The sequence below is a fragment of the Bubalus bubalis genome, chromosome 12 (assembly GCF_019923935.1).
Source record: "Bubalus bubalis isolate 160015118507 breed Murrah chromosome 12, NDDB_SH_1, whole genome shotgun sequence".
Lineage (NCBI taxonomy): Eukaryota > Metazoa > Chordata > Mammalia > Artiodactyla > Bovidae > Bubalus > Bubalus bubalis.
The window spans coordinates 21,393,472-21,411,274 of record NC_059168.1 but is presented as its reverse complement, the minus strand read 5'-3'; the positions used below and the strand labels follow the sequence as shown (position 1 = coordinate 21,411,274).

The 17,803-nt window shown below is 37.7% G+C and overlaps 1 protein-coding gene across 5 annotated transcripts in view; it reads left to right on the top strand.

The window, feature by feature from the left end:
- The window catches only part of MAP4K3 (mitogen-activated protein kinase kinase kinase kinase 3), a 185,985-nt gene that overhangs the window by 80,168 nt on the left and 88,014 nt on the right, over window positions 1-17,803 (top strand). For 4 of the 5 annotated variants that reach the window (XM_025260905.3, XM_025260904.3, XM_006071208.4 and 1 more), the window contains exon 3: window positions 14,113-14,203. In XM_025260905.3, coding sequence (XP_025116690.1) covers window positions 14,113-14,203 — 91 coding nt within the window. Of the gene's footprint in view, window positions 1-14,112; window positions 14,204-15,025; window positions 15,196-17,803 lie in introns of those variants that run through there. The other variant, XM_045162229.1, reaches the window with a different exon arrangement.

The following is a 17,803-nucleotide window of genomic DNA, read 5'->3' as shown; positions in this document are numbered from 1 at the left end:
CAAAAATAAGTGATACTTATCTTAAGCATTGTTAATCATGAACACTTACTAGAAGACAGGCAAATAAAAAGGCTGTAAGTTATGCTTAAACAAAATTCAGCTGAGTAAATTTGTAGATCTAATTGGTTGTATTCGGTGACTCATGAATCGAGCAGAATCCTGTCTGGCAACTGGCACAGCCCTCCTAGGGGACGTACAAAATGGAAAGCTTTTAGAGGAAGAAATATGGGACAGGGGACCTTTAGCAAAAGAAAGGATTATTGTTAGACCAGGACATCTTTTGTGGGGAAGGAATAGCAAGGGTTTTATCCTACAGATTGCTTTTTCCTCCTCAGTGAGGTTGGAGAGGGCCCGTGTGACGGATTAGCTAATTGATGCTGACCAGAAAATCCCAAACTGGTTGGTCAGGATTACATTCCTGGTGAAAGCTCAAACTGCATTCGGGTTAGGTTTTCAATCCAGGTTAGATATCATGGCCTTTAGTACAAGTGATGCCATCTTAGACCTGTGATTTTCCTTTTTTTAATCTCTCTTTATCAGGTATTTTCATCAGATGAAATATTTGAAGTGTCATTTTCTTCATTCTCAATCCTTAAAAATACATACATTGATATTATAATTAATTTTTCTGTATGTCAAAATATCAAGAAGTCAGTAGAATTATTAGATGCTCCCTTTATATTTCTGTTTGGTATTATAGTTTGACTATTTCTCCAAAAACCAAAAATTAGGTGCTGGTTTTATGGTTTTACAAAAAATATCTTATAATAGTATGTCATTACTTAAAGCCAATTTTATCTTTTTTAAAACCAGTCATTAGATCTCGTGTCTTCTTAGCTTAAGATAGTAATTGAATTTACTGGTATTCTGGTAATTTGTGACAATAATTGACAGCTTGTTTAAGGGAATCATAACAGCTCTGGGTTGTGAGCCATGGTTTTACTGAAATTATTTCCATTTATTGTTTCTGTAGTATGAAATGGGGTTTATAAATTGTGTACTTTGAATGGCGCGTGCTCAGTCGCTTCAGTCATATCTGACTCTTTGCGACCCTGTGGACCACATATCATATTAAAAGATAAATTAAAACTGATCTTATAATTAAAATACTTTTATATAACAGGACAGGTAAATATTACCATTTCTCTGTGTTTAAAATAGAAGGAAGATTTGTGAATACCCACATCGTGGGCGTGAGAAACCTTACTTATTCCCATAGTTTAAATTGTTTCCTCAGGCCATAGGACACTGTGTGTATGTCTGTGTGTTTATATGTAAAAACACATAACATTAGGTCTACCCTCTAAATAAACTTTTAAGTGTATCAAGCATATCAATAACATGCATGATATGCTGTTAAGTATATCATGCAGTACAGTTATAGCAGTATTGCTAACTGAAAACTTAAGCTGTATAGAGGATCTCCAACAGGATTGAAACTCTAAATCTATTGAACAGCACTTCCTCACCACTCCCACCCCACTCAGCCTCCAGATCCTGGCAACCCCCGTATTTTTTCTGTTTCCATGAGTTTGACTACTCTAGATATCTTATAAGTGGAATTATGTAGTATTTATCCTCTGTGACTGACTGATTTCACTCAGCATGTGCTCGGGGTCCATCTTCAAGGTTTACCAGTGTTGTTGTGTATGCCAAAATTTCCTTCTTTCTGTGGTTGAGGAGTGTTCCATTGTGTGTGTGTGTGTGTGTACGTACCACATTTTCTTCATCTATTCATGCATCACTGGACCTCTTAGCCATTGTGAATAATGCTGCAGTGACCATGGGAGTGCTGATTATCTTCGAAATCCTGATTTTAATTCTTTTGGTTAAATACCCAAAAGTGGTATTGCTAGATCAGATGATGGTCCTATTTTTAATTTTTTGATCAACCTCCATTCTGTTTTCCATAGCAGCTGCATCATTTTGCATTTCTACCAAGAGTGTACACATGGTCCGATTTCTTCACATCCTTGTCAACACTTGTTATTTTCACTATTTTTTGTAGTTGCTGTCCTAAGAGGTGTGAGTTAACACCTCTTTGTGGCTTTGCGTTTGTGGATTTGCAAATGTGGATTTGCATTTTCCTTCTGATTAGTGATGTTGAACAAGTTTTCGTATACCTCTGGGCTGTTCGTAATGTCTTCTTTGGAGAATTATCTATTGAAGCCCTTTGCCCATTTTTTTAATAAGGGTTTTTGTTTTGTTGGGGTTTTTTGTTTATTTTTGCTATTGAGTTGTAGGAGTTACTTAGATATTTTGGATACTAATCTGTTATCATATATATGGTTTGCAAATATTTTCTTATTCTTTAGGTTCCTTTTTTGCCCTGCAACAGCTTTCTAGTTTAATGTAGTTGCACTTTTCTATTTTTGCTTTTGTTCCTTGTTCTTTTCACATCATAGCCAAGAAGTCATTCCAAGACCAATGTTAAAGATGTTTTCCTTTTTTTATTTCCTTTTTTTATTGTTTCTGGTCTTGGGTTTAAGTCTTTAATCCATTTTGAGTTGATTTTTTGTACGATTTAAGAGACAGATGGATCTCATGTCACTTTTCTGTATATGGATATCCATTGTTCCCATCACCAGTTGTTGAAGGGACTAGTCTTTCCCTATTCTGTAGTCTTGGCACCTTTGTTCAAAATCTATTGATCATATGTATATGGGTTTATTTCTGGGCTCTCCATTCTCTTCCATTGGTCTATAGGTCTGTCTTTATGCCAGTACTGAAAGGTTTTGATTACTGTAACTTTGTATCTTGTTTTGGATAATCAAGGTCTTTCATAATGGTTTCATATGATTTTTAGGGTTGTTTTTTCTAATTCTGTTTTTTCAAAAATACCATTGGGGTTTTTACTGGGATTGCATTGAATTTGTAGATCACTTTGGGTAGTATGGACACTTTAACAATATTAAGTCTTTTAATCCATGAATATGGGTGTCTCCATTTATTTCTTTAATTTATTTCAGCAGTACTTTGTAATTTTAAGTATGCAAGTCTTTCATCTTCTTGATTAGTTTATTCCTAAATATATTACTCTTTTTTCATGAGATTGTAATTGAGATCGTCTTCATTTCCTTTTCTGAGTGTTTGTTGCTTGGGTATGTTGATTTTGTATCCTAAAACTTCGCTGAATTCATTTATTCTAACAGTTTTCCTGTGGAATTATTATAATTTTCTACATAGAAGATCATCTTGTCTGAAAACAAAGACAGTTTTACTTCTTCCTTTCCAATTTGGATGCTTTTTATTTCTTTCCCATCTCTCTGGTCACAGGACATTTAACATGATCCAAAATAGACAAAGAATCAAAAAGATGAGAATTCTTTTGGGTGTATCAATTTTTAAATAAGAGCTACTCATTTAAAAATAATGCCTACTACAAATGCCTATCTACAAATTCAGTGCAGTCCCAGTAAAAATCATTCCCTTGTGTCAATTTTTTTTCCAGATGAATTTAGTTATAATTTTTTTATGTTCAAAGGAAGATTTAATTGGTATTTTGGTTGGAATTACATTAATTCAGAGATAAATTCATGAGACAGTTGCCATCTTTACCATAGTAAATTCTTTTGTTCATAAGTGAAATGTTTTTCCACTTTTTTCGATATCTTCTAACTCCAAAAATACTTACAAATATTTAATTAAATGTAGCCCACACATTTTAAAGCTTATCTTTAGGTACATAATTTAATTTGATGTATGTATTCTAACTTGTTGACTTGATTTTTTTTTTTAATTGTTTCTGGTTGTTTTTTCAGTTGATTTTTTTTGTTTGTTTGTTTTCTTGCTTTCCAAGAACACAATAATATATATTGCAGATAGTGAGAACTTTGTATTTCTACTATTCATACTACCTTATTTTTTCACTTGTGGGTTTCAGTTGCTTAGTACTTCTAGAATAATTCATTAAGTCCTTCAGACTGAATGCCCCTATTATGTGTTGGGAGACAGAGTAAATAAACAGAGAGTGTATTAGATGTGATAAGTGCTGTGGAGCAAAATAAAGCAGAGTAAGAGTGTTGTAGATTTGTAGTTGTGAGTTGCTGTTTTATATGGGGTTATCAGAGAAGGTCTCGTCTTAGAGGGAACAGTTGAGTAGAGCCCTAGAGGAAGTGAGAAATCAAGGCAGCTGCACAGAAAAAGAACATTGCAGGCAGCTGAATAAAAAGTACACAGGCTCTGTTTGAGTCAGGAGCTGTGTATGGTATTCAAGGAAGAGCAAGGGAGCCAGTGTGGCTGAAGCAGAGTAAGTGGGGGAATAGTAGGAGAAATGGAAGTAGGTTTACAAATAAATCATACTGGGTGACAGCAATGGAGGTAATAGTTATTAAACATGTGTGAGACCTTGTTCTAGCTACTTCTTTCATTTAATCTTTGCAGTAACCTTCAGAGGGAGACACTGTTATCTCCATTTCATAATGAGGAACCTGAGCTCAGAGAATGTGAGGATTTGCCTAAGATCATACAACCAGAACGTTGTGAAACCAAGTTTCATAGTTCAATATTTTGATTCCAAAATACTTGTCCTTAATCTTGACCCTGTGCTAGACATGTTGAGTCCAGCAGCAAAGCGTAGATTTAATGTTACAGAAATAAGGGAGTCAATCCATTTCAGTGAATGGCAACTCCATCTTTCCAGTTGCTCAGACCATATGTTTGAAAGTGGTATTTAACTCATCTCATTTTTTCATACTCTACTTCCAGTCAGACTGAACCAGTTGGCCCTATCTTTAAAATAGATCAAGTTGGTGATCACATCTTTCCATCGTCACTGCTCCAGCCCTGGTGCAAGCCAGTGCACATCTCCATGGATTGATACACAACCTTCTGAATGATTTCCCTGCTCCCTTTCCACCCAGCAGTCAGTGTTAGCATGTCAGGTCTTTGTGGATTCCTGTCTCAGGGTACAAGACAAAGTGCTCACATATGATATACCCCCTCATCACCCTCATCTTCTGCGCTCTCTCCTAGCTCACTCCACACCAAGCACAGCAGGCTGCCTCCTATTCCAAGAAGCCAGGCAGTTTGACCCTTTTCAGGGGCTCCCTTCCCCTTTGTGTCTTTAGTCAAATATCTTCTTTCTCACCCACTCTCTTGAGCCATTCCTGCCAAATCCCTATTCCCTCCTTTGCTTCATTTTTCACCTTACTACTCATTGCTTTCTAATATACTGTATAATTTTGCTGACTTATTTTGTTTATTGCCTGTCTACTTATATTAGAAGGTAAGCTCTGCAATGTCAGGGATTTTTGTTTGTATTTTTTTTAAACTGGTGCCATCCCATTGCTGGCAGATAGTAGTTGTTAGTAAAGATCTGTTGAATAACTTTAAAAAAAAAAGAGAAGGGAATTATTTAAGGTTTGACTCTAAGGTATTATAGTGATGATTGTGCAGCATTTTTTATCCCCTGTAAGTTTCCTAAAGTCAAGGAAAGTCTTGTTCATTTCTAGAACTCTGCCCATGCTCTTTAGTATGTCCTCTTTTATGTCATATTAGCTGCTCGGTGTGTGGTGATTGTTGAATGTCTTCTCAACACAGAATGTCCTAAGAATAACTATTCATCTTCACCCAAATGAAAGCACTAGATATTTTCACAAATAATATATATACACAAATACATGCTCATACACATATTTCTCTACGTGCTTACACACTAAGGTAAATCAGATCTATAACAAAATAACTTGCTTTTAAACTCTTTAAAAGTTATAATTAAATGTTTTAAGTTCTAATCTGCTCTATTGTTAGTTACCATGTTAATTAACTTTTGATACTGCAAAGAATTATTTCATTATCATGACATTTGTCATGACACTTCTAGAAAAACATGTTGGCTTCTGAGAGACATGAACATGTCACTTAGAAGAGGCACATAAAGATGCCCCAAGGAAAATTTAAAAACAAAGAATCAAAATAAGAAACAAAAAACAAAAGGTAATTGAGGGTGACATGTAAACTTGTTTATTACTTCATAAGGAAAGAACTAGGGAAACAGAGAACTCACAGTTTACAAGTAGACCCAGACTTGGTTTCCTAAAGACTTGTCTGTTGGTTCACCTCCCAGTAGAGATAATCCTTACATTTGCCTGTTTTTCTTATAACCTCTCCTTCCACTCATTGTGCAGATACACATAAGAATACTTGGATTTAGATACATAAACTGTTAAAAAGACCACAGTGGTAGTGCTACCCTGCCAGTCGTTCTCTTTTGACAGCTTCACCATATTTATCTAGCAACAGTGTTTGTGGAATTTTATTTGCTTTGTTGAATTTTTTGCCAATTTTTTGAAAATGTAAGTGGATAGCTTATTAAGACAAAAGTGAAAGTGAAGTCACTCAGTCGTGTCCGCCTCTTTGCGACCCCATGGGCTGTAGCCCACCAGGCTCCTCCATCCATGGATTCTCCAGGCAAGAGTACTGGAATGGGTTGCCATTTCCTTCTCCAGGGGATCTTCCCAACCCAGGGACTGAACCCAGGTCTCCTGCATTGTAGGCAGACGCTTTACCATCTGATCCACCAGGGAAGTCCATTAAGACAAAGTGCTTATGTTAAGAGTAGGTCTTACAGCTCTCACATATATGAATAGCTTTTTACAGGAAAGCATTAAATTAAAAATGTATAAAAAATGAACCAAATACAAATGTCTATACTCTTATTCATTTTATCTGTCCTCTGTCTGTTAAAAGGATAGTCTTGTGTTTGTAATCCACTAAAACATTTGTGAATTAACAATTTGGAAAACCTACAGTTTGGACAACCTTTTTAGTAAATGGTTGGTAATTACATCACTTTAGCATAATGCTAACTGCTGTAATAACTAAACTAGAGCATAATAAGTTTTCATTGTCTTCATTATATCCACCATAGTTTGACCTCAGGTCAAACAACAGGGAGGGAACACAGCCCCACCCATCAACAGAAAATTGGATTAAAGACTTACTGAGCATGGCCCCCTCCATCAGAACAAGACCCAGTTTCCCCCTAGTCAGTCTCTCTCATCAAGAAGCTTCCATAAGTCTCTTATCCTTATCCATCAGAGGGCAAACAGAATGTAAACCACAGTCACAGAAAACTAACCAAACTGATCACATGGACCACAGCCTTGTCTAACTCAATGAAACCAGGAGCTATGCCGTGTAGGGCCACCCAAGATGGACAGGTCATGGTGGAGAGTTCTGACAAAATGTGGTCCACTGAAGAAGGCAATGGCAAACCACTTCAGTATTCTTGCCTTGAGAACCCCATGAACAGAATGAAAGGCAAAAAGATGGGACACTGAAAGATGAACTCCCCAGGTCAGTAGGTGCCCAATTGCCATGAGAGATCAGTGGAGAAATAACTGCAGAAAGAATGAAGAAACAAAGCCAAAGTAAAAACAACACCCAGTTGAGGATGTGACTAATGTTGGAAGTAAAGTCTGATGATGTAAAGAGCAATATTGCATTGGAACCTGTAATGTTAGGTCCATGAATCAAGGCAAATTGGAAGTGGTCAAACGGAGATAGCAAAAATGAATATCAACATTTTAGGAAACAAAAATGGACTGGAATGGGTAAATTCAATTTAGATGACCATTATATCTACTACTGTGGGCAAGAATCCCTTAGAATAAATGGAGTAGCCATCATAGTAAACAGAAGAGTCCGAAATGCAGTACTTGGATGCCTCTCAAAAACGACAGAATGATCTCTGTTCGTTACCAAGGCAAACCATTCAGTTATAACAGTAATCCAAGTCTGTGCCCCAACCAGTACTGCTGAAGAAGCTGAATGGTTCTGTGAAGACCTACAAGACCTTCTAGAATTAACACACACAAAAAGATGTCCTCTTCATTATAGGGGACTGGAATGCAAAAGTAGGAAGTCAAGAGCTACCTGGAGTAACAGGCAAATTTGGCCTTGGAGTACAAAATGAAGCAGGGCAAAGGCTAACAGAGTTTTGCCAAGAGAATGCAGTGGTCATAGCAAACACCCTCTTCCAGCCCCACAAGAGGAGACTCTACTCATGGACATCACCAGATGGTCAATACAGAAATCAGATTGATGATGTTCTTTGCAGCCAAAGATGGAGAAGCTGTATAGTCAGCAAAAACAAGACCAGGAGCTGATTGTGGCTCAGATCATGAACTCCTTATTGCCAAATTCAGACTTAAATTGAAGAAAATAGGGAAAACCACTAGACCATTCAGGTATGATTTAAATCAAATACCTTATGATTATACAGTGGAAGTGACAAATAGATTCAAGGGATTAGATCTGATAGAGTACCTGAAGAACTATGGATGGAGATTCGTGACATTATACTAGAGACAGTGATCAAGACCATCCCCAAGGAAAAGAAATGCAAAATGGTTGTCTGAGGAGGCCTTACAAATAGCTGAGAAAAGAAGACAAGCGAAATGCAAAGGAGAAAAGGAAAGATAGACCCATTTGAATGCAGAGTTCCAAAGAATAGCAAGGAGAGATAAGAAAACCTTCCTCAGTGATCACTGAAAAGAAATAGAGGAAAACAATAAAATGGGAAACACTAGAGATCTCTTCAAGAAAATTAGAGATACCAAGGGAATATTTCATGCAAAGATAGGCACAATAAAGGACAGAAATGGTATGGACCTTACAGAAGCAGAAGATATTAAGAAGAGGTGGCAAGAATACACAGAAGAACTATACAAAAAAGATCTTCGTGACCCAGATAACCATAATGGTGTGATCACTCACCTAGAGCCAGACATCTTGGAATGTGAAGTCAAGTGGTCCTTAGGAAGCATCACTACAAACAAAGCTAGTGGAGGTGATGGAATTCCAGTTAAGCTATTTCACACCCTAAAAGATGATGCTGTGAAAGTGCTGCACTCGAAATCAGCAAATTTTGAAAACTCAGCAGAGGCCACAGGACTGGAAAAGGTCAGTTTTCATTCCAATCCCAAAGAAAGTCAATACCAAAGAATGCTCAAACTACCACACAGTTGTACTCATCTCACACGCTAGTAAAGTAATGCTCAAAATTCTCCAAGCCAGGCTTCAGCAGTACGTTAACTGTGAACTTCCAGATGTTTAAGCTGGATTTAGAAAAGGCAGAGGAACCAGAGATCAAATTGCCAACATCTGTTGGATCATGGAAAAAGCAAGAGAGTTCCAGAAAAACTTCTGCTTTATTGACTATACCAAATCCTTTGTGTGGATCACAACAAACTCTAAAAAAATTCTGAAAGAGATGGGAATACCAGACCACCTGACCTGCCTCCTGAGAAATCTATATGCAGGTCAGGAAGCAACAGTTAGAACTGGATGTGGAATAACAGACTGGTTCCATATTGGGAATGGAGTACATCAAGGCTGTATATTACCACCCTGCTTATTTAACTTATATGCAGAGTATATCATGAGAAATGCTGGGCTGGATGAAGCACAGGCTAGAATCAAGATTGCTGGGAGAAATATCAATAACCTCAGATAGGCAGATGACACCAGCCTTATGGCAGAAAGCGACGAAGAACTAAAGAACCTCTTGATGAAAGTGAAAGAGGAGAGTAAAAAAAAGTTGGCTTAAAACTCAACATTCAGAAAACAAAGATCATGGCATCCGGTCCCATCTTTTCATGGCATATAGATGGGGAAACAATGGAAACAGTGAGAGACTTTGTTTTCTTGGGCTCCAAAATCACTGCAGATGGTGACTGCAGCCATGGTATTAAAAGACGCTTGCTCCTTGGAAGAAAAGCTATGACCAACCTAGACAGCATATTGAAAAGCAGAGACATTATTTTGACAACAAAGGTCCATCTAGTCAAAGCGATGGTTTTTCCAGTAGTCATGTGTGGATGTGAGTTGGACTATAAAGAAAGCTGAGTGCCATAAAATTGATGCTTTGAACTTTGGTGTTGGAGAAGACTCTTGAGAGTCCCTTGGGCTGCAAGGAGATCCAACCAGTCAATCCTAAAAGAAATGAGTCCTGAATATTCATTGGAAGGATGTTGAAGCTGAAACTACAATACTTTGGCCACCTGATGTGAAGAACTGACTCATTTGAGAGGACGCTAATGCTCGCAAAGATTGAAAGCAGGAGGAGAATGGGATGACAGAGGATGAGATGGTTGGATGGCATCACGGACTCAATAGACATGAGTTTGAGTAAGCTCTGGGAGTTGGTGATGGACAGGGATGCCTGGGGTCGCAAAGAGTCGGACACGACTAAGCGACTGAACTGAAGTTTTTATTGCAAGTTTATGTCATAGTTTAGAGCGGATGTTCAAGTTGTTGGATGAAATTTTTCTTATGATGACTCAGAGACCCAGACTTCTCACATTTTCTGGGACCTCACAGTGTCATGTAGCCTGCTAATGGGAAAACAAAGAGCAGGAAAAGGGCATATTTTTTTTGCCCACATCCCATTGGCGAGAACTAGTCTCCTGGGCACATCATGTTGACAGGGAGTTGTTGTCTTTTGACTGGCTGATTGCCTCCCAGCAGTAACTTCCCTACCATGAAAGGGAGAGCGCAGATATTTTGTGAGTGGCTAGTCAGCTCTGTCGCACATAATGTTGATAGTAATTACGTGTTAATTTCCTATGGCTACATTTGCAAATCCCACACTTGATGACTTGAAACAGCGCAGATTTATTCTTAATGTTCTGGAATGTAGAAGTCCAGAGTGTGTTTCATTGGGTCTAGATCAGAGTGTCCACAAGGGTGCTTTTCCTCTGAATACGCTAAGGGAGAACCAGTTTCCTTGCCTTTTCTAGCTTGTAGAGCTACATTCCTTGCATTTGTTAATTCTTGGCCTCTTCCTCCATCATCAGAGCCAGCGGCATAGCATCTTGCTCCTTGCCTTCTTATAGTCAAGTCTCCCTCTGTGCTGCGCTTAGTCGGTCAGTCGTGTCCAACTCTTTGCAACTCTTTGGACTGTAGCCTGCCATCCTCCTCTGTCCAGGGGATTTTTTAGGCAAGAATACTGGAGTGGATTGCCATTCCAAGTCTCCCTCTCCCTCCTCTTACATTTGATCTTAGCCAAAAAATGGAGCAGTGATCCCCTCTGCCTCCTGTTAAAAGGACACTTGTGATTACACTTAGAGGGCCCACCCAAATAATTCAGGATAATCTCCCCATTGCAAGATCCTTAATTTAATCACACTTGCGAACCTCTTTTGGCCATATATGGTAGCATTCACAGGTTTCAGAGGTTAGCATCTGGCTCTCCTTGGAGCCGTTATTCAGCCTACTAAATAGTTAACATTTTTTACCACTTGGTATGTGCCATGTTTATTCTGAGAACTTTGCATGTATTCGTTTGTATTTTTCTGCCTGCCTACTTGGTTTATTCATGATCTCTACTTCTAGGCTTGCCTATTTTTCTCAATTAGGTTTTGTTTTTATTTTTGCCGTCCTCTGGAAGATATATTCTTCACTTTCATGTCTAAAAATTTTACCAAAAACTCCTAGACTCTCAAAATTGGAAAGAATTTGCAGTATCCAGTTAGGTATGCTAAGATTTAGGCAGGGAGGGCTGTTAATTTATTCTTTGGAATATTTCTCTTGAACTTTGAAGAAAGTCCTTTAAGTCTGTTAGGCTCCTTTGGATTAATTAATGTAATAAACTGCTTTCTTTTTTCCTTCTCAAATCTACCTTTTTCAGTTACCTTTAAAAATCAAATTGTGAGTTTTTTTCCTTTGGATTTTTTTTCCCCACAAAAATGTTGAATTTCATTTGGCCATTGTCCTAATCACAGGAATTGACTTAATAGGATAAAAAGGAAGCACTTTGTATCAGCATTTCCTGGGAGATAGTTGAAGACTTAAAGTCACTCATAGGTTTTAGTAAAAGCACAGGAGTAGCAAGCAAACTGGAGAAGGCGATGGCACCCCACTCCAGTACTCTTGCCTGGAAAATCCCATGGACGGAGGAGCCTGGTGGGCTGCAGTCCATGGGGTCGCAAAGAGTCGGACACAGCTGGGCGACTTCCCTTTCACTTTTCACTTTCATGCATTGGAGAAGGAAATGACAAGCCACTCCAGTGTTCTTGCCTGGAGAATCCCAGGGACGGGGGAGCCTGGTGGGCTGCCGTCTATGGGGTCACACAGAGTCAGACACGACTGAAGTGACTTAGCAGCAAGCAAACAGTTGTATAAAACATGCTAATAACTGGATGAAATTAAACCAAAAGCCGATGTTCCTGATTTAGAGTCATGAGGTAGAGGCATTATGTTCTGTCATGGATTCATTCAGACAGCTGCGTATTATTGATTACATATTAGGTGCTAGGGATGCAAAGATCATAAAAGCATCATCCTGTTCTGGAGGCTGTCACAGTCCATTGAGGATGGAGACACGCAGACATTGATGCACTGATGCTTGCAGGTGTGACAGAAGCTACAGGGAATTTATTGATCAAGAACAGGTATATCTGAAAATGACCAAGGCAGATGAGATTTCCAAGTTTAATTACATTGTCACATGCCTTTCCCCTTCTCCCCTTTTTTTGTTTCTTCTTGCTGTTTTCTGCAGATCAGTATTATTCTGGCTCCCTTAGAGGTTGTGTGATGACTAACAACTTCAGGGCTGCCCCCCAAAAGAGAGCAGCTTTCCTCTAACCATTAAACTAAAGTCCTGGAGTCAACTTTATCTCAACTTTGATCTCCTGTAACCCAGTTACAGATTGGGGAAAGGGATAATCAAGAGGCATGTGAAAAAGCAAAATTTAGAGCTTACAAAGTATTTACTGTATCCCTGAAAATTGGTATTAGTCTCATTATGGCTTTATTATTTTTATCTTGGATTTTTCCTAATATACTGAAAATCAAGAATTCTTACTAGTGGAAAGTAAACCCAGCAGAATATCCTCCTGGTTTAGTGATTTTCTTTTGAAATTTTGAAGATATAAAAATTTGCTACTCTCCCTTTGGAGATCTTTGATTTTCATTTCAGTGCAGAAATGACAAATCTGACATACTATCTCTTCTCTACCTCTTCCCTGTGACTGGGACTGTATTGAGTTCATGTTTCACAGTTAGGCTACTTCAGGTCTCAGTTACATTTACAGGTGGAAAATGCCAAGACCAGAAATGTCAGGGCTTCTCATTACACCCTTGCTTTTATGATTTAGACTGGTTTGGGAAGCCTATTTTTGACTTTGCCACTAATATTCATTTAATCAGATTTTTCATAGTATATAATGCTTTAAAAACTGAATTAGTAATAAAAAGCTGCTTTGATTTAAATGTAAGCACTTCTACATGTTCTTTTTCTGCATAGTCTCTGGTTTACCACATTTGCATTCATGGCAGTTCTTTTTCTCTCATGACAAGTGTACATTCAGGAGGCATAGTGTGTGACATTGTTATAGGATTGCCAGATCTTATTTCGAAGAATTTGGGCAAGGAGGAAAGGAGTAGAAGGGGAGAGATTACTTGCTTACAGTCTGACCAGGCTTAAATACAATCCCATTCTACATCCCAGTACACCTGGGACAAGGCACTCAAATACGGGATAGGCCTGTGTGTGGGGACCACCTGGTAACCCAGTACTGCTAAAGGCCGCTCAACTCTACACAGAGAACTGTGGAGGTACATTTGATAGTCTGGGTGTCTAAGGGTTCCTACCCTATCTTTAAAAAGAATTGCTTCTTTGTGTAAACTTAAATTAAATGTTATTTGCTAATAAAGGGAAAAAATAATGTATTTCTAGTGAATTATGTGATGACTATATCCAGGGCATAATTGTAATAATAGTAAATGCTTATCTCTAATGCTTTCTTTGTGTCAAGATACTGTTCTAAACATTTTACATACATTAGTTCACTTGACCCTTCCAACAGCCCTATGAGATAGGTTATTATTATTTTTTATCCCCATTTTACAGAGGAAGAAATTGGCACAGACAGATCAAGTAATTTGCCCAAGTCCACACAGCTTCGTCAGGGACAGAGTTAGGATTCGAATCCGCACAGTCTGGGGCCAGAGTTCATACTTTTAATTGCTGTACTTTACTTTCTGTCAAGAAAAGACTGAAGTTATCATTAAAAATAATATCAGCATAATTTATTATGTTTTGAAACAAATTGACATTTTGAAATTTACCTACTAAATATTCAACATGCTTATTTTTTATTCTAGGAGAAGACTTTGCAGTTGTGCAGCAAGAAATTATTATGATGAAAGACTGTAAACACCCAAATATTGTTGCTTATTTTGGAAGCTATCTCAGGTACATTGTTTGTTTCCCTTATGAAAAGCAATAATGATTTCTGTCATTTACTCCATTTAACAAAATTAAGTTAGCTCAAGTACCATGTTTTGTATATTTCTTCATGCTTTGGAGATACAATATTTTCACATGAATGGAATTTTTATGACCTCTCTAATTCTGTAACCAGTACCACAGTCTGTGATATGTCTGTTGTACTCTTGGGAATTCTGGATGTAGTTTCACAAGTAAAAAGTTCTATGGTTAGTCTTTCTATGGTAGAGATCTAAATAAACCATTCTGTACATGCCCCTTTCTTCTAGTCTTGGGTGAATTTAGAGAGTATATCTGTTGTTTTTATTAGAACCTTTTTTTTTTTTCTTTTGTGCTTCTATCCTCAGAGTATTGCATCATCCCTTCCTTTCGTTTTATCCAAAGGACTACGAATTATAATTATTTCACTAGCTTCTTATTTTCCCAGGTCCTAAAGTGAACTTAGAAAGACTGAATTTACCGCCCCTGGTTTTGGTTGGCAGGACCAGGCTGGGTTTCCCAGATCGTATTCCATAGGGGATGACCTCAAGGTCAAATCTTGTGTTTTATTCACTTCTGTATGTAGTTATAAGTTGAATACTGTGACCTAATTGTTTTCAAGGTTCCTTCCAAAAGGGGGGATTGCAGAATGTTTTCTTAGGTATTAAAAAAAAAAAACAAAACTCCTGTTTGGTTCCCATACATTGTAGGGTAAGTAAGATAAGGATGTAACTTATTACAGCGCCCCTTCCATCTATGAGCCAAGTACAAAACACTTCTCCTCTTCTGATGCAGGCACAGCATATGGAAAAGACTGGGCAGTTCTGCCCTCTCTTCTTTCCAGCTTGTGAAAAGCCAGCCAGACCAACTCTTCTTGATTCTAACTACTCTTGGACAGCTTTGATTGCCCACCTTCATTGAGGTCGAAGGGTGGGTTTAATGGAGACTTTAGTTCACATAGGGACAGGTACTATCCCCAGGTCAGTGACTATTAAACATTTTGAATGGGTTCTTTAACAACCAAGTTGAAACTGCTTTAATGGTGAGTGGTTCAGACAATACTCTAACAACCGTTTCTGCATCCGTTTTTATTTTATGGACAGACCCAGCACAGGCAGTTACTGTTATCAGCTCAAAGAAGTCTCTTAAAATCTTTTAAACTCATGATACAAATAATCGATTGCTATCAATATGTTAAAATTATTTCAAAACAATTTGTTTTACTATTCTTGGTTCTAACAAAATGACCCTGCTTAGACTCATTTGGGAGAAGTATTACAAAGTTTTCTTCCTCCAAGGAAGAATAGGTAATTTAAGAGTTTCTGGGTTTCCCCAAAGACATTAAACTGAGTATTTCTCAAACATGGCCTGAGCCTTCTAGAAGTATGGGACCATCCACAGTCTAACCTGTTATTCCAAGATAGCTGTACCCATTTACATGTCAACCTTGGGGTGGTCTTTTTGTGAAAGAGACAGTAATATAGTTGCTAGTTTAGAGAGCCTAGAGTTCTGGAATCAGGTTGGTTGAATCCTGACACCATCACTTACTAACTGTGTGATTATGGCAGATTACCTAATCACTCTGTGCCTCTGTTTGCTCATCTCTAAAATGCAGATAATAATAACAGGTACATGATGTGATAGTAAATGAGGGTAATCGGTAAATACAAGTGTTTAGAACAATGATTACAACATAATAAATGCTTGATAAATGTTAACTGCTATTACTACTATTATTGGTACAATTGCTATTACTATTAGCTATTTTTTGAATACCATCAGGTCAGTGCCTTATTTGATTTTTTTCAACAATGCTGTTAACAATTTTACTCTGGTAAATATTCTTCCAGTTTTACGACTAAGGTGTTTGAGAGAGTTTCCTACCAAGTATTTAGTTCCCAGTCTCATTTCAAATTATTTACAGAAGCTTTTTGTGATACTCTGCTCATGAATCACATGACTTTTGACTTGGCCTTTCTACTTCTTGGCAAAAGAGCTGACCAGATAAACTTCTAACATTTCACATCTTACCACCTGCCCTGCCCCAGAAAATCCCCCAAGCTCATGTTACACTAAATTGGACATTAGACTTTTTGGCTTCCTTAGGCAGGAGCCTTCTCACACAGGTTAAGCAGCAGAACATTTGATCTTGTTACCAGAATGCAGAATTCCTTTGGAGTTTGTATCCATTTTTGTTGAGGCTTTGGGCAAAAGAGCACAAGTTTGTAGTCACATACTCTTTAACCTTAACTTTGAGACTTGCTGCAAGAGAGCCAGTTTGAGGTTATGCCTAACAAAAATAGTACTTCCTTTTAGATTTCAGGAAACATGTATTCTGACTATATTTTGAATACCCTTTTTTTAAAAGTAAGCTTTTAAAATTGAAAGATAACATACATACAGAAAAGTGTGCGAATATCTGTTATGTGTATAACTGGATGGATTTTTTTTTAAAGAGGGTACTTTTATTTTAATCTGAATATAAGAATGCAAAGGGCAAAACTGTCCAGAAACCATAATGAAACCGACAAAATTGAGGTTATTTTTTTTTTTTTTTTAAGTGAGGCTGTGTTCATTTGGAGTTGAATGATTTGGCATAGGAATACTGGGATTTTTTAGGGGGATTTTTTTGTTGTTTTGTTGGTGGTAGGTTTTGGGAGTTTTGTTGTGTTTTTTTGTTCTTTTTGCCACACGGCAACACATGTGGAATCTTAGGTCCAAACCCATGCCCACTGCAGTGGAAGCTCGAGGTCCTAACCACTGAAACACCAGGGAATCCCCAGTACTATTGGTTTAAGTAGATAGTTTTATTCTGTAACTTGTATAGCTGATGAAAATAATATGAAAGCAAATGGTGGTATTAATATAAAATAGCTATTAATCCTCTCTTTCTCTTTTCTTCAATAAATTCTTCCCTGCTTCCCTAGGTAAAGTCTAGACCCATCCAAATTCAGACTGTGGGATAATGATCACTAGCCTTGTGGGGTGTTAGAGCTGGAAGGGACTAAGAGGTCTTGTCACTTTAGCCCACGCTTTTTTTTAACTGATGAGAAGATGGAGTGCTGGATAAATGACTTCTTCAGGTTATCCAGCTACTCATTGTAGGCACTGGGATTTAAACCTGGCTTTGCAGGTACCTCGCCAGCATTCTTTTAGGTATAGGTATTACATAGTCCAGAAAGGGCAGATTTAGTCTCCAAGGAAACATGGTTTCTTGGATTCTTTCTCATTACTGAATGATTTTACAGAAGGCAAGGAGCTTGTTTGCTTGAACTTGATACAAACGCTCTAAAATATATATTGTTCTTAGTGACTTTCTTCTATCTTGTTGCCATTGTAGCCTAGTATAACAAATTTAGGCCAAAAAATGAGGAAATTGAACTAGTGTGGTTTGTTAATAAATTTCCCCTCCAGAAAATTACACTTAACCCTTGAATTTACTGAATAGATGACCAGCATATAGTTAATTTCAGAAGCATATTTTATAACAGGATTATAGTGAGCTATGATCACTTTCCAAGGAAATCTCAAGACTGAGCCTCCTGTAAAACAGGAGCCTAATATTCTTGATGGTGCCTTCCTTACTTG